The 22,252-nt window shown below is 41.8% G+C and overlaps 1 protein-coding gene and 1 long non-coding RNA gene across 2 annotated transcripts in view; one reads left to right on the top strand and one right to left on the bottom strand.

The window, feature by feature from the left end:
- The window catches only part of LOC117527211 (stereocilin-like), a 131,560-nt gene that overhangs the window by 13,378 nt on the left and 95,930 nt on the right, over nucleotides 1–22,252 (top strand). Inside the window, 3 exon segments of the mRNA XM_034189429.1 lie at nucleotides 9,016–10,140; nucleotides 19,552–19,576; nucleotides 21,660–22,215. Of these exon segments, the coding sequence (XP_034045320.1) occupies nucleotides 9,016–10,140; nucleotides 19,552–19,576; nucleotides 21,660–22,215 (1,706 nt within the window).
- Nucleotides 14,382–14,629, bottom strand: LOC117527220. The gene is made up of 3 exons (XR_004565473.1): nucleotides 14,582–14,629; nucleotides 14,533–14,534; nucleotides 14,382–14,426 (listed from the first exon to the last, which is right to left on the bottom strand). It is a non-coding gene; the product is annotated as an uncharacterized LOC117527220 (long non-coding RNA).

Here is a 22,252-nt window from a genome sequence, read left to right as displayed (position 1 = left end):
GGGAAGGAAAAACTCCCTTTTAACAGGAAGAAACCTCCAGCAGAACCAGGCTCAGGGAGGGGCAGTCTTCTGCTGGGACTGGTTGGGGCTGAGGGAGAGAACCAGGAAAAAGACATGCTGTGGAGGGGAGCAGAGATCGATCACTAATGATTAAATGCAGAGTGGTGCATACAGAGCAAAAAGAGAAAGAAACAGTGCATCATGGGAACCCCCCAGCAGTCTACGTCTATAGCAGCATAACTAAGGGATGGTTCAGGGTCACCTGATCCAGCCCTAACTATAAGCTTTAGCAAAAAGGAAAGTTTTAAGCCTAATCTTAAAAGTAGAGAGGGTGTCTGTCTCCCTGATCTGAATTGGGAGCTGGTTCCACAGGAGAGGAGCCTGAAAGCTGAAGGCTCTGCCTCCCATTCTACTCTTACAAACCCTAGGAACTACAAGTAAGCCTGCAGTCTGAGAGCGAAGCGCTCTATTGGGGTGATATGGTACTACGAGGTCCCTAAGATAAGATGGGACCTTATAAGTCAAAACCTTATAAGTAAGAAGAAGAATTTTAAATTCTATTCTAGAATTAACACAAAGCCAATGAAGAGAGGCCAATATGGGTGAGATATGCTCTCTCCTTCTAGTCCCCGTCAGTACTCTAGCTGCAGCATTTTGAATTAACTGAAGGCTTTTTAGGGAACTTTTAGGACAACCTGATAATAATGAATTACAATAGTCCAGCCTAGAGGAAATAAATGCATGAATTAGTTTTTCAGCATCACTCTGAGACAAGACCTTTCTGATTTTAGAGATATTGCGTAAATGCAAAAAAGCAGTCCTACATATTTGTTTAATATGCGCTTTGAATGACATATCCTGATCAAAAATGACTCCAAGATTTCTCACAGTATTACTAGAGGTCAGGGTAGTGCCATCCAGAGTAAGGATCTGGTTAGACACCATGTTTCTAAGATTTGTGGGGCCAAGTACAATAACTTCAGTTTTATCTGAGTTTAAAAGCAGGAAATTAGAGGTCATCCATGTCTTTATGTCTGTAAGACAATCCTGCAGTTTAGCTAATTGGTGTGTGTCCTCTGGCTTCATGGATAGATAAAGCTGGGTATCATCTGCGTAACAATGAAAATTTAAGCAATACCGTCTAATAATACTGCCTAAGGGAAGCATGTATAAAGTGAATAAAATTGGTCCTAGCACAGAACCTTGTGGAACTCCATAATTAACTTTAGTCTGTGAAGAAGATTCCCCATTTACATGAACAAATTGTAATCTATTAGACAAATATGATTCAAACCACCGCAGCGCAGGGCCTTTAATACCTATGGCATGCTCTAATCTCTGTAATAAAATTTTATGGTCAACAGTATCAAAAGCAGCACTGAGGTCTAACAGAACAAGCACAGAGATGAGTCCACTGTCCGAGGCCATAAGAAGATCATTTGTAACCTTCACTAATGCTGTTTCTGTACTATGATGAATTCTAAAACATGACTGAAACTCTTCAAATAGACCATTCCTCTGCAGATGATCAGTTAGCTGTTTTACAACTACCCTTTCAAGAATTTGTGAGAGAAAAGTAAGGTTGGAGATTGGCCTATAATTAGCTAAGATAGCTGGGTCAAGTGATGGCTTTTTAAGTAATGGTTTAATTACTGCCACCTTAAAAGCCTGTGGTACATAGCCAACTAACAAAGATAGATTGATCATATTTAAGATCGAAGCATTAAATAATGGTAGGGCTTCCTTGAGCAGCCTGGTAGGAATGGGGTCTAATAAACATGTTGATGGTTTGGATGAAGTAACTAATGAAAATAACTCCGACAGAACAATCGGGCTTGAGTTCAAGGTTAGCAGTACACCTGGATATTCTTCATGGAGGCCATGTGGTATCAAACTAGTGCCAAATTGAATTCTGGATCTGCTGTGGTGACCCACTCAAAAATGGGAGAAGCCAAAATTTGATTTATTTAAAAAAAATAAATAAATAAATAGACGTGTTCTATTGTTGGTGACTGTAAACTGAACATAGGGAGGGCTACAGATCTCTGGTAGCGTGTACCCCGTCTTTCTCTAAAAGACCGCTGGGGTAGGCTGCAGCTCCTCAGTGACCCCTAACTGGAGTAAGTGAGTTTGAAAAAAATGACTGAATTAATGTCCTATTGTTTGAAAGACACCAATGTAAATTTGAAGCATATATCGGAGGAACTATTTCACATGATGCCACTGAAAGTTGATGTGATGTTTAGCACAGATAATAAGTACAAGCACATGAAGTGAAGACTATAGAGGGATTGCAACAAGGATGTCCAAAAGGTTTGCTTGTGCAGGCTGAGAACACAAAGAAGCCAGCTGACAGGAAACAAGCAAAAATAACAAGAAACAGCTTGTGCAAGTCGTGTTAGGCCTGGAGCGATGAGTTCTGTATTAAGAGGCTTCATGACATTGACATTTTCTTCATTCTTCCACATTACATTGGCAGACTTGAATGTATCACAGTGCTGTTTGATACTAGTACACACTGGATGTAGAAAACTGCTCGACATAGTTTGGTTATGCCTATACGGAAGAATATATGCAGCAGTTTTTGGTTTCCATGGCTCTGATTCTAAAATTGCTTTTAAACTGGTACTCATCAGCTTGTGACAGAGCAGGGAAAGATGGAAAATGTGTAGATTAGGTGGTCAGACAGGTTGGACAGATAAGATACAACCCCAATTCCAATGAAGTTGGGACATTGTGTAAAATGTAAAGAAAAACAGAATACAATGATTTGCAAATCTACTTCAACCTATATTAAATTGAACACACCACAAAGACAAGACATTTAATGTTCAAACTGATAAACTTTATTGTTTTTGTGCAAATATTTGCTCATTTTGAAATGGGTCCCTGCAACACATTTCAAAAAAGTTGGGACGGGGCAACAAATACATGGACTGCATTTATATAGCGCTTTTCCATCTGCATCAGACACTCACAGCGCTTTACAATTGTGCCTCACATTCACCCCGATGTTAGGGTGCTGCCATACAAGGCGCTCACTACACACCGGGAGCAATGGCGGGTTAAGGACCTTAATCCTGACTGGGAAAGACTGGGAAAGTTGATGAATGCTTAAAGAACACCTAATTGGAAACAGGTGAGTGTCATGATTGGGTGTAAAAGGAGCATCCCCAAAAGGTTCAGCTGTTCACAAGCAAAGATGGGGTGAGGATCACCATTTTGTGAACAACTGCATGAAAAAATAGCCCAACATTTTAAGAACAATGTGTCTCAACGTTCAATTGCAAGGAATTTAGGGATTCCATCATCTACAGTCCATAATATAATCAGAAGATTCATAGAATCTGGAGAACTTTCTACATGTAAGCGGAAAGGCCGAAAAGCAACATTGAATGCCCGTGACCTTCGATCCCTCAGTCAGCACTGCATTAAAAACTGACATCATTGTATAAAGGATCTTACCACGTAGGCTCATTAACACTTCAGAAAACCATTGTCAGTTAACACAGTTCGTCACTACATCTGCAAGTGCAAGTTAAAACTCTACCATGCAAAGCGAAAGCCATACATCAACAACATCCAGAAACACCACCACCTTTTCTGGGCCCAAGCTCATTTGAAATGGACAGACGCAAAGTGGAAAAGTGTGCTGTGGTCTGATGAGTCCACATTTCAAATTGTTTTTGGAAATCATGGACGTTATGTCCTCTGGACAAAAGAGGAAAAAGACCATCCAGATTGTTACCAGCTCAAAGTTCAAAAGCAAAGTTCTTCAACAATTAGTGTCCTCAGTTCCCCAACACTTATTGAGTGTTGTTAGAAGAAAAGGTGAGGTAACACAGTGGTAAACATGCCATTGTCCCAGCTTTGTTGTGAAAGTGTCGTGACACGGACCCACAACAGGGGGCGTTAATGAACGGACAATGGATAAGCCAAAAGTAACAATTTAATGTTGTGAATCGCACAACGACGTACAGACAATAACAATATGGTGACTGTCAATCATACACCAGGTGACGTGTGGGCAGGCTCGACGATAGAAGATGTCTGGTGAGAGAAGAGCCGGATCCCACACAGCTTCCACCGCCAACGGAGCTGAAGAACACCGGAGCCGCCAAGCCCTGCGCCCCAGGTGGCCGCTGTCTTCAGCAGTCAGACCCGGTACTGCTGGCAGAGAACAGAGACAGTCCTGATGGGTGTGAGGTCGCACACTCAGTAATCCCACAGTCTGTACACAATGAGGAGGGAGCACCTCCACCTCCAATCACACACTCGTGCAGCTCCTGTCTAACCACTTATCTGGTTGGAGTGTGAAGCGAAGCCGTCGCTGATCACACCAAACGCCAATCCCACAGATAAGGAATCCACAGGAAAACGGCTGCAAAGAAGTTCAGATTATTACTCAATGTTTTAAGTCAGCAGAGAAAATTACCTGAATGGTAGCTGATTTCTCGGCGAGGAGGTGGAGTCGCAGTCCAGCCTTTATGGAGATGGTGATGAGTTGACTGAGTGACAACTGGTGCTGATGAAGAGTGACAGCTGTCACTCCCAGTGGCTCCGGCGCCCTCTCGTGCTTGAAGCCCGCACTCCAAGCAGGGCGCCATCTGGTGGTGGTGGGCCAGCAGTACCTCCTCTTCAGCGGCCCACACAACAAGCTTTTTTTGAAACGTGTTGCAAGCATCCACAAAAACAATAATGTTTATCAGTTTGAACATGAAATATCTTGTCTTTGTGGTGTATTCAATTGAATATAGGTTGAAGAGGATTTGCAAATCATTGTATTCTATTTTTATCTACATTTTACACAACATCCAAACTTCACTGGAATTGGGGTGGTAACATAATCCTTTATTAGTCCTACAACTGGGAAATTTACGATGATATTGCAGAAAAGGGATAGTTGCAGAACAACTGTGCAAAGTATGCAAAAATAAGGTAAAAGAAAATGAATACCAAAAAAACACATGGAAGTCAAGTTCCGTGCTGAATAACAATATATACAATAGAATACATTATTTACAAGCAAGAAAAAGGAATGTTTCGTAAATTGCACACGTTAGTGTTCAATGGGTGTGCAAGTATTATTTCACAGAATGTGCAGTATTATTGGAAATGTCTGAACAATTGTTACTATAATGATATTAATGATTTGAGTGATCTGACTGGTTATACCGGGAACAGTGCTGGTTGTGGAGTCTGACAGCAGTAGGAAGGAAGGACCTGCGGTATCTATCACTCCTTCATGCATTTTGGGTGAAGCAGCCCATCACTGCAGGAGCTTTCCAGTGCAGTCAGGTTGTGATGCACGGGGTGGGAGGCGTTCTCCAGCAGGGATGACAGCTTAGCCATCATCCTCCTTTCTCCCACCTCCTGCACTGAGTCCAGGGGACATCCCAGGACAGCACTGGCCTTCCTAATCACTTTGTCAAGTCTCCTCCTCTCAGCAATTGTGATGCTGCTCCAGCAGACCACTCTGTAAAAAAAAGGCTGATGCCACTACAAAGTCGAAGAAGGTCCTCAGGAGCACCCCTGCACTCCACAGGACCACAACAGGTAGAGTCTGCTCTGGCATTTCTTGTAAAGTGCAGTAGTGTTATTTGACCATGCCAATTTTTTGTTTAAGTGAACACTCAGGTGCTGGTAAGAGTCCACTATCTCAATATCTGTTCCCTGGACCTTCACCGGTGTTGATGGAGAGCATCTGTACCTGCACAAAATCCACCACCAGCTCTTTGGTTTTCCCAGCATTGATCTGGAGGTGGTTCCACTGACATCAGTCCAAAAAGTCCTGGGTCATCCCTTTGTACCCTCTGTCATCCTCATCAGTGATGAGGACAACGATTGCAGTCATCGGAGAACTTTTGCAGGTGACAGTTGACAGAGCCGGGACCGCAGCCTGTGGTTAAAATCCTCTCACCTGGCTGCTGTGTGCTGGAATCAACCTCGCAAAGATAAATCTCATTGCAGTGAACAGAGTTGTGTTGTGCTGCTGAAGTGAGCCAAAACACACACAAAAAAGAAACTAAAGTTCCCTGCAAAGGCTGCGTCTGACGCATGGGACAGCATGGCCCACTGCCAGCAGTGTCCAGTAGCTGGCAGACACGCGCCCACATAGCTGCTCATTCAGTCATTGTGACCACACACACACACATACACACCCAGCAATCATGTCTTCAGTCCAGGACCCCTGCTCTACACACACGCACGTCAGGTCACTAGTGCTGGGAAGTGGAGGACAAGCACAGATGTGATTGCATGAGTGAGTGAGTGACCGCATCTTGCCGGCTTTGAAACATATGGCGTGAGTCTGGTCCATATGTTGGTTGTACTCCAGTGTCCAGTACCAGCAGGGACTGTGCAAAGGGAGGAACACAGTGCTCCCTCCCACTCTGGTCCCGTGTTTGCCATCCAGACATTTGGACATCGGGCAGTCTTCAGCGCTTTTTATGGCCATCTGACAGCAGTCTGCGTCATCTAAACTGTTGTCTACATGTGCTTTGGATGCCATCGTGCAGGTGTGGACGAGGTAATCTGGATGCATTCTGGCACTGCTGACCACGCCTCTTTTCCTCCCGACTGCATCGGATTATGGCAATATTTGCCGTGTTGGGTTGGTTCCTTCACATTTTTGCTATGTGTGACGGGGGCTTTAATGTTTCGCTGCGGACAAATCAGGCTGATTATAATAAGAGGGAATAATTGAGTATCGTATTACCTTTGACATGTTCAAGTTTCTGTTCTTCTTTTAAACCAAACTGTATCTTGCCAGCACTCTAAAAACAGAATGTTTCATATTTGTCCAGAATTTTCAATTCAGTTAAATTTATTTGTTCAGCTCCAAATCACAACATAAGTCCCCCACAAGACCGGAGCCTATCCCAGCAGCCATAGGATGAAAGGCAGGGCACACCCTGGACAGGCTGCCAGTCTGTTGCAGTGCCAACATACAGACAGATAACTCAGTCACATATATGTTAAATAAGTTTCCAATTCACATAACCTGCAAATCTTAGGAAGTGGGAGGAAGCCAGGGCACCCAGGAAACCCATGCAAAATGGAGATCACATGCAAACACACAGAAAGGATCAGGTGGGACGCAAACCTGGGTCCTTCTTGCAGTTCTAACCACTAAGGCACCGTGTCAAATAATCACAGTAAATTAAACCCTTGTGTGTCTGACTTTGTGTGAGCATTTTACTGCTGTTAAAACAGCAAAGTGTGTTTGGACACACCCCAAATGAACTTGCATCCATCTGTGAAATTGACTTTTGTCCACTGTCAAAATATAGATTTTGTCTTTGATCTCAATTTAAATGCCTGTGAACATCTCAGACATGTGTTGTCAGATTTTAATATACAACCCCAATTCCAATGAAGTTGGGACATTGTGTAAAATGTAAATAAAAACAGAATACAATGATTTGCAAATCTACTTCAACCTATATTCAATTGAATACACCACAAAGGTAAAATATTTAATGTTCAAACTGATAAACTTTATTGTTTTTGTGCAAATATTTACTCATTTTGGAATGGATGCCTGTAACACGTTTCAAAAAAGCTGGGACAGTGGTATGTTTACCACTGTGTTACATCACCTTTCCATCTAACAACACTCAAGCGTTTGTTAACTGAGGACACTAATTGTTGAAGCTTTGTAGGTGGAATTCTTTCCCATTCTTGCTTGATATACAACTTCAATTGTTCAACAGTCCGAGGACTCCGTTGTCGTATTTTGCACTTCATAATGCGCCACACATTTTTAATGGGTGGTAGGTGTGGACTGCAGGCAGGCCAGTCTAGTACCTGCAGTCTTTTACTACAAAGCAAACGCTGTTGTAACATGTGCAGAATGTGGCTTGGCATTGTCTTGCTGAAATAAGCAGGGACGTCCCTGAAAAAGATGTTGCTTGGATGGCAACATGTGTTGCTCCAAAACCTGGATGTACCTTTCAGCATTGATGGTGCCATCACAGATATGTAAGTTGCCCATGCCATGGGCACTAACACACCCCCATACCATCACAGATGCTGGCTTTTGAACTTTGCTCTGGTAACAATCTGGATGGTCTTTCTCCTCTTTTGTCCAGAGGGCACGTCATCCATGAGTTCCAAAAACAATTTGAAATGTGGACTCATCAGACAACAGCCCACTTTTCCACTTTGCGTCTGTCCATTTCAAATGAGCTTGAGCCCAGAGAAGGCGGCGGCATTTCTGGATGTTGTTGATGTATGGCTTTCACTTTGCATGGCAGAGTTTTAACTTGCACTTGTAGATGTAGCGATGAACTGTGTTAACTGACAATGGTTTTCTGACATGTTCCTGAGCCCACGCGGTAAGATCCTTTACACAATGATGTTGGTTTTTAATGCAGTGCCGCCTGAGGGATCAAAGGTCACGGGCATTCAGTGTTGGTTTTCGGTCTTGCAGCTTACGTGTAAAAAGTTCTCCAGATTCTCAGAATCTTCTGATTATATTATGGACTGCAGATGATGGAATCCTTAACTTCCTTGCAATTGACTATTGAGAAACATTGTTCTTAAACTATTGGACTGTTTTTTCAGGCAGTTGTTTACAAAGTGGTGATCCTCACCCCATCTTTGCTGGTGAACGGCTGAGCCTTTTGGGGATGCTCCTTTTATACCTAATCATGACACTCACCTGTTTCCAATTAACCTGTTGACCTGTGGAATGTTCCAAACAGGGCATTCATTGAGCATTCATCAACTTTCTCAGTCTGTTGTTGCACACAACGTTTTTGAAATGTTTTTCAGTTTGAACCTTAAATATCTTGTCTTTGTGGTGTATTCAATTCAATATAGGTTGAAGAGGATTTGCAAATCATTGTATTCTGTTTTTAATTTACATTTTACACAACGTCCCAACTTTATTGGAATTTGGGTTGTAAACAGAATTTGTATAATATAACCTTGTTAACTTGAAATGCTAAATTGTTATTGATTACTGCTGCATTCATTTCTTGCATATCTCTTGTCTTGCTGTCTCTAAAGGGAGTAAAGAAGGCCACCGAGATGCCATTCTTAAGGAGCTGATTTCTAAATGGAGTAAAGGAGGTGGGTGGAATCCTCAACAACCTTTTCCGAAAGCAAGCACGGACCAGAATGAGCACCCTTTAATGAGGAGCATTATGGGAAGCTTTAAGGCACTGGGTCTACTTTCTGGCAAGAACCTACCTTCTTTAAACAAGCCAATTGACAGGCACCGTCTCTCTGGGTTTCTCTACAACATCTCTCAGTACCTCCAAGAGATGGGCGCTGAGATTGAGGAGTCACCAACTGTGTCCGTTGAGGGGCAGCTGTGGGAGACATTACTGCATTACCTTCTCCAATCTGACGGGACTGCCATGGGGAACCCGTGGAATGGCCGTGTGCCACCACGGCCCAGTGTGAAAGTGCAGGACTGGTTTTTGTCCCTGAGGGGAAGCCCTCACTGGGACTGGCTACTGGGGTTGTTGCAGAGTGTCATCACTATTGCAGAGCGCCAGATACATAAACCATTTTTGGCTTTCGTAACACAGAACTGGAAAACAGTGAGTGCCGTGCTGGAAGCTGCGCTTCAGGTTCTGGTTAGTGGCACCTATGGTCAGGCCAGTGCGGGTCTGCAGAGTTTCATCTGTGCACTGAAGGGTCGTAGCGACTGTGCCTTCAATGTCAGTTGGCTTCAGGAGCTGCTGCGTTTCCTGGAAACTCACAATTGGAAGCCCGTAGTCAGTGTGCACCCACCAGGGGAAGGTGCTGACCCAAATAAGGGCTCGGGTGTGTTTGGACGTTTAAAGCCTTTCAGCTTGCTTCCTGAGGCCATGAGGCAAGATGTTTTGTTTGGTAATGTCTCCCAGAATGACATGACAGCTGCAGAGGATGAATCCATGCACAGCTTACTCCTGCAGGCACTGTCGCGATCCAGTGGAGGAGATCGAGGAGGCCATTTAGCCCAGAAGAATCTGGCTCTTGTGCAAAGCTTGGATGGACTAAGGAACGGCTTGTTGCATACAATCGGAAATTCTGTCTATGGTAACCTAAGGAGGAAAGTGTCACGGGTTACCATGGCACTTCTTGATGATGTTGGCAGTCTGGTGGATGTGCCACAACCCAATGCACAAGGCCAGTGTCCAGTTGGTGAGCTTAACCCAGTTAGAAGAAATTAAATGATTATTCATTGTAGCTAATAGACAGTTCTGCAGCTATCTTTTTGGTAGTGGATTAGCTTTTAAGATAAAGTCAGAAACCATTAGCGGACCAATTAGCTTTCGCTAAATTTCATTTTGATAACTTTGAATCTGGTAACAATGAAGTTGGGACGTTGTGTAAAATGTAAATAAAAACAGAATACAATGATTTGCAAATCCTCTTCAACCTATATTCAATTGAATACACCACTAAGACAAGATATTTAATGTTCAAACTGATAGACTTTTTTGTTTTTGTGCAAATATTTGCTCATTTTGAAATGGATGCCTGCAACACATTTCAAAAAAGTTGGGACGGGACAACAACAGACTGGGAAAGTTGATGAATGCTGAAAGAACACCTGTTTGGAACATTCCACAGGTGAACAAGTTAATTGGAAACAGGTGAGTGTCATGATTGGGTATAAAAGGAGCATCCCCAAAAGGCTCAGCCGTTCACAAGCAAAGATGGGGCGAGGATCACCACTTTGTAAACAACTGCCTGAAAAAATAGTCCAATAGTTTAAGAACAATGTTTCTCAATATTCACTTGCAAGGAATTTAGGGATTCCATCATCTACAATCCATAATATAATCAGAAGATTCGGAGAATCTGGAGAACTTTGTACACGTAAGTGACAAGGCCGAAATCCAACATCAGGCGGCACTGCATTAAAAACCAACATCATTATGTAAATGATCTTACCGCATGGGCTCAGGAGTATGTCAGAAAACCATTGTCAGTTAACACAGCTTGTCACAACATTTACAAGTGCAAGTTAAAACTCTACCATGCAAAGGGAAAGCCATAAATCAACAACATCCAGAAACGCTGCCGCCTTCTCAGGGCCTGAGCTCATTTGAAATGGACAGACACAGTGGAAAAGTGTGCTGTGGTCTGATGAGTCCACATTTCAACTTGTTTTTGGAAATCATGGACATCGTGTCCTCCGGGCAAAAGAGGAAGAAGACCATCCAGATTGTTACCGGCGCAAAGTTCAAAAGCCAGCAACTGTGATGGTATGGGGGTGTGTTAGTGCCCATGGCATGGGCAACTTACACATCTGTGATGGCACCATCAATACTGAAAGGTACATCCAGGTTTTGGAGCAACACATGCTGCCATCCAAGCAACGTCTTTTTCAGGGACATCCCTGCTTATTTCAGCAAAACAATGCCAAGCCACATTCTGCCCGTGTTAAAACAGCGTGGCTTCGTATTAAAAGAGTGCGGGTACTAGACTGGTCTGCCTGCAGTCCAGACCTGTCACCCAATGAAGATGTGTGGCACATTATGAAGCACAAAATATGACAACGGAGACCCCAGACTGTTGAACAACTGAAGTAGTACATCAAGCAAGAATGGGAAAGAATTCCACCTACAAAGCTTCAACAATTAGTGTCCTCAGTTCACAAACGCTTATTGAGTGTTGTTAGAAGGAAAGGTGATGTAACACAGTGGTAAACATACCACTGTCCCAGCTTTTTTTAAATGTGTTGCAGGCATCCATTTCAAAATGAGCAAATATTTGCACAAAAAAAAATACATTTTATCAGTTTTAACATTAAATATCTTGTCTTTGTGGTGTATTCAATTGAATAGTTTGAAGAGTATTTGCAAATCATTGTATTGTTTTTATTTACATTTTATGCAACGTCCCAACTTCATTGGAATTTGGGTTGTATAAAAAGTTCTAATATTATCTTCCTTAGACTCAAATTGAAAGTACGAGGTCTATTAGAAAAGTAACCGACCTTATTTTTTTTAAAAAACCATATGGATTTGAATCACGTGTGCTTGCATGAGCCAACCTTGAACCTTCATGCGCATGCGTGATTTTTTTTCACGCCTGTCGGTTGCGTCATTCGCCTGTGAGCAGGCTTTGAGTGAGGAGTGGTCCACCCCCCTCGGCGGATTTTCATTGTCAGGGAAATGGCTGAGAGACTGCTGCTTTGCTTGATCAAATTTTTTTTAGAAACTGTGAGGCACATCCATGTGGACACCATTCGAGAAATTCAGGTGGTTTTTGGTGAAAATTTTATGGGCTTCAAAGACATTAAGGGATGTTACTGTCGCTTTAAGGATGCCCTCAGCAGCTGTGGGGTGCGCCGCGCTCCAGCTGCCATCGACAGGCTGAACGACCATTTCATTTCTAAACGGATCGCTCTGTGGATCCGTGATCATTGTGTGCACTTTCTCTGGTTATCACAAGAGCTGGATATCACCCATTTTCCTGCAGATTTCACTTTTAACAAAAGATTTTGTCGTGGAAAGCCGAGCGGACGCTTCGCGCGTCATGATGGATTCGCTGCTGGACCGACACAAAACCACCTCCGTTTTGGTCTCACAGGACGGCTTTGAGATGGCATTCAGACAGCTGTCGGTGGTTTTTCAGTCGAGTGATTATCCAAGAAATTGTGGATGAGCCTGGACATGCCAGAACATGTTCTGTGACGCTTCATCACGGCGTTGCTTTGCACGTTGCGGCACCGCGGAATTCCTTCGCACGTCTGTCTCAATTTGCCGAAAAAGTGCTGATGTCCACGTCTTTTCACAATTCCTGTGCTAGTCCAGACGACGTCCCAGAAAAAACACAGCGTCCAGTTTGGAAATGAATGGCACATTCCACTGTTACGAGGAGTTTTTGTCATGGAAAGGAGCGGACGCTTTGCGCGTCACGACGACAAGCGAGACAAAGAACACCTCCGTTTCAGAGTGCCAGAAGGACAAGCTGGGACATGCCTTTTAGTGCTTACCAGTCGAGTGAGTATCAGAGAAATTGTGGAGAGGTGGACATGTCCCAGCTTGTCCTTCTGATGTTCTGTGACGCCGTGATGAAGCGTCATAGAACATGTTCTGGCATGTCCAGGCACATCCACAATTTCTTGGATAATCACTCGACTGAAAAACCACCGACAGCTGTTTGAACGCCATCTCAAAGCTGTCCTGTGAGACCAAAACGGAGGTGGTTTTGTGTCGGTCCAGCAGCGAATCCATCATGACACGTGAAGCGTCCGCTCGGCTTTCCATGACAAAATCTCTTGTTAAAAGTGAAATCTGCAGGAAAATGGGTGATGTCCAGCTCTTGTGATAACCAGAGAAAGTGCATACGATGGTCACGGATCCACAGAGCGATCCGTTTAGAAATGAAAAGGTCGTTCAGCCTGTCGATGGCAGCTGGAGCGCGGCGCGCCCCACAGCTGCTGTGGGCCATCCTTAAAGCGACAGTAACATCCCTTAATGTCTTTGAAGCCCATAAAATTTTCACCAAAAACCACCTGAATTTCTCGAATGGTGTCCACATGGATGTGCCTCACAGTGTCTAAAAAAAATGTGATCAAGCAAAGCAGCAGTCTCTCAGCCATTTCCCTGACAATGAAAATCCGCCGAGGGGGTGGACCACTCCTCACTCAAAGCCTGCTCACAGGCGAATGACGCAACCGACAGGCCTGAAAAAAATCACGCATGCGCATGAAGGTTCAAGGTTGGCTCACGCAAGCACACCTGATTCAAATCCATATGTTTTTTTTTTTTAAATAAGGTCGGATACTTTTCTAATAGACCTCGTATAGCTCTACAACTTGATATAAATGAATTAAAAATATAAAAGCCAAGATGATGGGTTGTATAAGCAATGAGCCCCCTTTGATATAATACCTATAAATAATCAGTTTTATTGCCAGTTTTCTTTAGACAAGTCAGGTGATGGATACATGATCATTTCCAAGTCACTAAATATGTTTTGAACTTTATTTACATCAGTTATGAAGAAATACAAACAGAATGGCACTTTATGGTAAATCTGTGTGGAGTGGACATTTCTCAAAACCTGACTGGCTGTGCAACAAGGAGAAGAGTGAGAAAAGCCACTAAGACACCCAAACAACCCAGAAGAAGTTATAGGCTTCTGTGGCTGTGATTTGAGAAATTGTGCATAGTGCATGTTTTGCATTTTGTAGCCCCAATTATACAGCTTCATGATGAAGTGGTACAGAGGAGGGTTTTTTTCACCAAAACATTAAATCCAGGCTTGCATTTCAGATGTACCTTCTAGCAAAGTGTAGCTGAACTTTCAGGTCTTCTTTCTAATAAAACCCTGATGCGTGAAATACTAAGGGGCTGAATACTTTTGCAAGCCATTGTATCTGAATATGTTTGATTATAGAACTACTACTTCACATAACTAAATTCATATCCAGTGACTTCACATTTTGAAATATTGCGACATCTCAAGTGCTCAATTTGAGATCCGCGAAGAACAGGTTTCGGTTTGCTCTGAGAATTGTTATAGTCTTTGTAGTTATCTGTGTGGGAATCTGCTGTCTGATCCCTTGATCCTTACCGCTTTATCCTTCCCAAAAGAGTTGTTGCACAAAACTACTTGTATGAACTACTTTCCCTCTTTTCAGACCAGTTATTTTGGGTAAATCTATCAAAAAATAGGCACCTTCTGTGCCCACCATTGCTCTCATCTTTATACCCTCGTCACACATAGCCAGCATCACGCAGAATGGCATCAGAATGATGAATCGGCGCACACAGTTGGTCAAAATCGGCTGGCGGCCCAGAATGTGATGCACATGTTCAAAACCCTCCGGGTGCTGGTGAGTTGGGACACCTATCTGACAGCGGTCTGCTCATCATCTGACCGTAATTTACATATTCTGAAAGCGGCATAAAGAGGATCAAAATGATTTGAGTGCGTATGAGGGAATCTCGAGATCGATCGGGCATGGCAAAGCCTGCTGGCATGATCTGCATGTGCCACTTATCCACTTATATTGTCCAACTCCACTGTCGGAGGATCTCACGCCGTAATATATGATCGACTTCTAAATCTGTAGGAGATATGACATGGAACTGGAGCATTAATAAGCATGAATCTCACTTCCAACAGCAGCCCAGGAGTGTTTCACAGCGCGGATGTGGAGCCGATCGCAGCCTGTGGTTAAAATCCTCTCACCCAAAATAAAAAAAAGGCTCCGTCTGATGCAGGGGACAGCATGGCCCAATGCCAGGAAACTTTCAGCGAAGCTGTCCAGTGTCACCAAGCGGATGTGCACCCCGCCCCGCCCTGGCTCATGCAGCATTATGCATACACATACACACAATCATACGGCTGAGTGATAATTGCAGCCCCACACGTGCGCCACATGCGCTTGAGGAACACAGAGCTCCAGTCCCGTGTTTGCCATCCAAACGTTTGGACATTGAGCAGTCTGCAGTCCTTTTATGGTCATCTGACAGCAGTCTGTGTCATCTACATGTTGTCTACATGTGCTTTGGATGCCATCGTGCAGGTGTGCACAAGGTGATCTGGATGGGTTATGACCAGTGGTGGGCACAGTTCCGCTAATCCGCTATCTGCTAATTATCAAAGCTAATGTTTTTATTGTCATATGTTTTTCAGATAACTTTGAAAATCATCATCTGACCAATTATCTTCCGATAAGTTTTGGTCCGATAATTTTTTTAGACCACTAACATTTTTGGAGGCATAGTGAACAAAGCTTTACAGTTACAAACATTTATTAAGTTTAAAATCAGTTGAGTACCTAATTGTTAAATGTTTTATAGTAGATGTGCAGTTCTCTCCTCTGCAAACAGAGGAAAGCTGGTTCCAGAAGAAACTGCTCTATCCTCTGCAGGCAAAGGAGAACAGGTCACAGGAGAAGAAAAAAGAAAGTTAATTTCTTTTGACTGGTACTGGTATGCTGGCAATATCACCCAGGTCATCCAGAGGCATACAGTTTTAACTTATGATTAAAATTTTAACCAAACTAATTTCAGACAAGTTATTTCAATTAATGTCACGTCTGAAGTTTTATGAAGTGAAAATATCAGATATATGTTTTAGTTTTAAAATAATGCACTAATTTTGAAGGCTTTAGTGTGAACATTCTGTGTCCAGGTGCATTATGGGTAATCTCAGTACATTCACGACACAAGAAATGCATTTGAGACACTCTGATCAGGCTCCACACTGACAACAGCATTAAACCCTTTGTATATTGTGCCTAAAACCCTCGTGAATATATTCTCTGGGTTTATAGACGTTATTATTGTGTTTGTTTTATGTAAAAATGCCAGAAGAAGCCCACGTTGCTTCTCCATTATTTTTAGTTGGAATCTTTTCAATCGACACCTGTTTGCTCTTTAGAGTCCTGCTTATGTCAAACACTGTCTGTCGTCTTTGTTCCAGAGTAATATATACAGTAGTGTTCAGAATAATAGTAGTGCTATGTGACTAAAAAGATTAATCCAGGTTTTGAGTATATTTCTTACTGTTACATTGGAAACAAAGTACCAGTAGATTCAGTAGATTCTCACAAATCCAACAAGATAAGCATTCATGATATGCACACTCTAAGGCTATGAAATTGGGCTATTAGTAAAAACAAGTAGAAAAGGGAGTGTTCACAATAATAGTAGCATCTGCTGTTGACACTACTAACTCAAAACTATTATGTTCATACTGCTTTTTTAGCAATCCTGTGAATCACTAAACTAGTATTTAATTGTATAACCACAGTTTTTCATGATTTCTTCACATCTGCGAGGCATTAATTTTGTTGGTTTGGAACCAATATTTTGTTTGTTTACTAGTGTGCTTGGGGTCATTGTCTTGTTGAAACACCCATTTTCAAGGGCATGTCCTCTTCAGCATAAGGCAACATGACCACTTCAAGTATTTTGACATATCCAAACTGATCCATGATACCTGGTATGCAATATATAGGCCCAACACCATAGTAGGAGAAACATGCCCATATCATGATGCTTGCACCACCATGCTTCACTGTCTTCACTGTGAACTGTGGCTTGAATTCAGAGTTTGGGGGTCGTCTCACAAACTGTCTCCGGCCCTTGGACCCAAAAAGAACAATTTTACTCTCATCAGTCCACAAAATATTCCTCCATTTCTCTTTAGGCCAGTTGATGTGTTCTTTGGCAAATTGTAACCTCTTCTGCACGTCTTTTATTTAACAGAGGGACTTAGCGGGGGATTCTTGCAAATAAATTAGCTTCACACAGGCATCTTCTAACTGTCACAGCACTTACAGGTAACTCCAGACTGTCTTTGATCATCCTGGAGTTGATCAATTGGTGAGCCTTTGCCATTCTGGTTATTCTTCTATCCATTTTGATGGTTGTTTTCCGTTTTCTTCCACGCATCTCTGTTTTTTTTTTTTTTTTGCATTGGAGGTCATTGTAGATGAACAGCCTATAATGTTTGCACCTGCGTATAGGTTTTCCCCTCTCCAATCAACTTTTTAATCAAACTGCGCTGTTCTTCTGAACAATGTCTTGAACGTCCCATTTTCCTCAGGCTTTCAAAGAGAAAAGCATGTTCAACAGGTGCTGGCTTCATGCTTAAATAGGGGACACCTGATTCACACCTGTTTGTTCCACAAAGTTAACGAACTCACTGACTGAATGCCACACTACTATTATTGTGAACACCCCCTTTTCTACTTTTTTTTACTAATAGCCCAATTTCATAGCCTTAAGAGTGTGCATATCATGAATGCTTGGTCTTGTTGGATTTGTGAGAATCTACTGAATGTACTGGTACCATGTTTCCCATGTAACAATAAGAAATATACTCAGAACCTGGATTAATCTTTTTAGTCACATAGCACTACTATTATTCTGAACACTACTGTATAAGATGTTTGAAATTCAGTTTGCGTTTATTCAATTCCACGCATCTTAAATGTAGCAGACACGGAATTTTGTTTTGACAAGTTTTCACGGTCTCTACTGCCATCTACTGGCCAGTAGTGTTCATGGCAGTATGAGCGTCTAGACGCCAGTAGATGGCCGTGTTCTATTTATTTTGACCCCGGTTATATCAGACGGCTGTTAAATAACAACTTGACTTTTTGGCTTTTTGCAAATGGCTTTTTTACAAATAAAAAAAGGCATATTTTAAAAAGCACATTTATATGTAAACACCAACACACACACCTCACATTAACGTGTTGATTTTTACATAGAATGAATGAGTCAACCAATCAGTGTTAGCGGAGGCATATTTTACCCATAATCCCTTTGGCATCTGTCTGTGTTTGCTACAAAACTTCAGAATTAGTGCATTATTTAAAATTAAAAGATATATATTATAGTTTAACTTTGTATAAATGACAGAATTGACATTAATGGAGTTTTCTATCGGTATTAATTTTATTTATAAATCAAAACCATAAGTCAGCACTGCATTATTTTCCAAGACCTCCGCCTCACAGTGACACTGCTATTGAGTAGAGAGTTGAGCTTCGCTGCTTCTCTCAACTGCTTCTCTCATGCAAGTTATGTAGTAAACAGGAGCTTCCAGCAGTGGGCAAGGTGCACAAAGACAGAAGTACTGCCTCATTGTTAGGGTCTGTGGTCATCTTTGATGCTACCAGAAGTGATCATGGTGTTAAAACTCAAAATCAGTTTGTTAGTAGTTACATGTGTACCGGAGACAATACTGGAAGTTATCGGTTAGCTGTAGCTTCTGATAAATTTTTTGGTGGTTTATCTGTTTCGCTTTATAAAAGATAACTTTTCAGTTAGCTGATTATCTGTTATCGAAGCTCACGTTTTGGTTAGTTGTGCCCACCACTGGTTATGACATGGCTGACCACGCCTCTTTTCCTCCAGGCCGAGAGGGTACAGGTTTTCTTTGTAACCACCAACTCCACCAGGTGATTTCATTGATGAACTCATCCCATCTGTTCAAAGTGATGTTAATCAGTGAAATCAAAGAAAATAAGAAACAGAAAATTTGTTTGATTGCTAAGAGGAACAATTGATGAGGTCACTGTCACTCGGCTAGCGCCTAGCAGCAGACTTAGAAATGGAGCGGACCAGGGGAATCCGACTGTTCAATTAAAACAAAGCATCACCCTATATACAACGACAAAATGAGTTTTGTCGTTGTATATGAGTGAAATTTTGTTGCATGGGTGTCTAATAAATTCAATTCAATTCAAAAACTTTCACATAAGACTACCAAAATGGCATTATATAGGCAAAAAATAAACATATAAGGTAATATAAGATGTAAACAAATTTGGCAGGGAAGAAAAGCAATTCAAAGTAATACAAACAATAAAAAAGAAAAACACAAGCCTTACATTCTTGTGTTTAAAATCTAAAGTTTGTAGGTTGCGTATATTTGATATTCAACAGTATCTTTTTCACAACATGTTAATTTAAAAGTTTTATCAAATTAAAAGTTGTATAGGAGATGAGAGACTTTGTGGTGGTAAATTACATTTTACTTTTTTTATTTTTGGCATCAAAATGGATGTGTGACAGAAAAAGCTTTGTGACCCATTGCTTTATGTGACTCCTTTTGCTTTTTCTTAAGGTGACCTGAGACAGTTGATGCTATGGTAAGTGCTTTAAAGTTGGATTATACATATTTAATATTAATCAGTTATGTAATATTCACTTTTACTGAGTCTAAATTGATGAAATGATACTATGGGCAATATCCTGACAACATATCCCTGCATCTGAATACTCAGCATGTACTCACATCAGTTAGGAACCTTTATTCAACCATTACTGTGTAGTATGTATTAGAAGTATACAAGTGAGTAGTAGGGACTCAATTTGGATGTACTACACCACTGCCATCTTACCTGACATATGACCTGGATATTTACAGATACTGTATGTGCATACCCATGAACAATGCCACTACTGTTTTCATGTATATCCGCGATCATCTTTAAATTTTCCTGGGAAGTTCTTCTTCAGTTATCGGACTCCAGCTGCGTTATTCGGACACTCTGCAGATTGTGATGGACTGCATTTTGCTGACTATATACTAAGCTAGTGTGAGTATTTGGGTGCCTTATGGATTACGACGTACTGTATGAGTATTCAGATGTAGCCTGTGACACAGTTTACAGCGCAGAGCTCAAGTGCATTTGGTGGTGTGAACAACTCCACTTTACTATTTCCACAAGTGCATCTCATAGCAAAGAAAGTCGCAGTGTGCAAAGGGGCAGTATCACTGAATTAATCATGAGTGTGTTTTGGGCACAACGTGAAATAAATCAATCAGATTGTCATTGTTCCTTTGAGAGTCAGGTGCACTGGAATCTGGTATATCGCTATTCACAAAAAGGATACCAATGAGTTTTCTTGGTGAGTTAGCGGATCTGTGTGAAAATCATCAAAGTGCATGAGTGGAGTGCACCCACCAAAGCTCCCTGAGGTAAAACAGTGAAGGAGTAAGGTGAAGTTTTGTATTTTTCAATGAGTGTTTACTTATATTTTGTTTGTTGTTTTTAATTCAGTAACATTGCTTGTACAAGGAGAGTGTATGCATATCATGAACCCACTTATGTAAGGAATATCTGAGTACTGTGCTTTCTAAATAGCAGAAAAACTCTGCGGTCAATTTTAGACAAGGTTTTTGGTGGTCAATAATGCAATCAACCTGCACCGCACCTGATGACACCTTATTTTAACATTGTGTGCCATGAGTTCACAAATGACTGCAAGTGGACTTGCTAATTAAAGAACGCAGGCACTGGTTGTGAAAATGGCAATTGTATCGTATGAAAACTAGCAATGACAGTTGCTCTCCGCTGTACACCGGTTTGCACTGGGTGGAAGATAGGGCCCCAAATTACTGCACTGTGAAAAATTAAAAGTTGAGTCAACTTAAAAATGTATCATTACGAGCTGTGAAAAATTTTTAAGTTTTCTCAACTTCAGACCTGATAGTTGTGCTGACTTGTTCTCCTCAGTGAGCCTTTGAGTTCACACAGAAGAGAAGGTTAAGTTGACTCAACTTTGCATTACAACTACTAACTCAGGTTTAGTTCAGATCAAAGTATCTTTTGAATTAACTAATAATCTAACTCAGAAAAGCAAGTTGATTTAACTGGTTGCTGAAGTTGAATTTTTTTTTTAAATCTTTTGCAGTAGGTTGCGTTACATTTACTTTGTAAATAGTACCTTCAGCTTTTCCCCTGTTTTTCACTCGGAGTCATCACAGCAGGTCTGAGGTCGATCTGCATGTGGATTTGGCTAAAGTTTCCCACCAGATGCCCTTCCCGAAACAACTGCATATTACATGGACAATAAGCAGGGGTAGGGTTTGAACGCCATCATTCACCAACTTATTTATAGCATTTAAGAATTACAGACACATGCCAAATCAAGATGCAGATCCACTTCAGAGAAAACAAGGCAATGCAGCCTGCTATGAAAGAACTTTGTTTTTTAATTTTTTTTTTTTAATTTTTTTTTTTTTCAGGAACCATACAATCATCTTGCTTTTCTGAGTTAGGTTATTGGTTAATTCAAAAGATAATTTTTATCTGAACCAAATCTGAGTTGCTAGTTGTAATGCAAAGTTCATTAAACTTAAACACCTTTACATTTTTAAGTTGACTCAAGTTTTTATTCTTTACAGCGATGTCTAAAGAGGTTCACATTTCTCTTCTGCATGTGTAGGGGGATAAGACACAATGTCACATGGAACACTGAGGATCTGGGCTTCAGCTACCAGAATCTCCCCAGCACACTTCCATTCTTGTCCTGCCCCTCCACTGAAGGAGATGAAATAAAGTCTCGCCTATCACAGAACCACTCAGCCCATAAAGCAGCCCCATCTCCACAGGCAACACCCAAACAGAAACATCAGCATGAAGCATTGACTGTACCTCGCCACTCACAGCTCAGGCAGAATGAATTGGAGACTCAGAATGAACTGGAGTATTCCACCACAGAAATCCTGGAGGCAGCGTGTAATGACACCATCCCAGGCTTGACCGGTGTCTCCAACTTCACCGTGTTTCTCTACTGTAAGCTGTTTGAAGGGGAGAACGGCTCAGTGGATCTTGCAGAGAGTCAGATTGACCTGCACACCACGTGTTCGGACGCGGCTTGGTACCTGTCTGCTGCCGAGGAGGACTTCCTCTGGGTCCATGTATGCAGTGAGTTCTTCGCCCATGAATTCAACAACACTGTGTGTGCCAACTCCTCTTTCTGGCACCAGAGAGTACAACAGGTAATAATAATAATAACAAGAGCAATCTGAGATTTCT

Source organism: Thalassophryne amazonica, chromosome 2 (assembly GCF_902500255.1).
Source record: "Thalassophryne amazonica chromosome 2, fThaAma1.1, whole genome shotgun sequence".
Taxonomy (NCBI): Eukaryota; Metazoa; Chordata; class Actinopteri; order Batrachoidiformes; family Batrachoididae; genus Thalassophryne; species Thalassophryne amazonica.
Note: the sequence above shows the minus strand (reverse complement) of the source record. Positions and strands in the feature narration are given on the sequence as shown.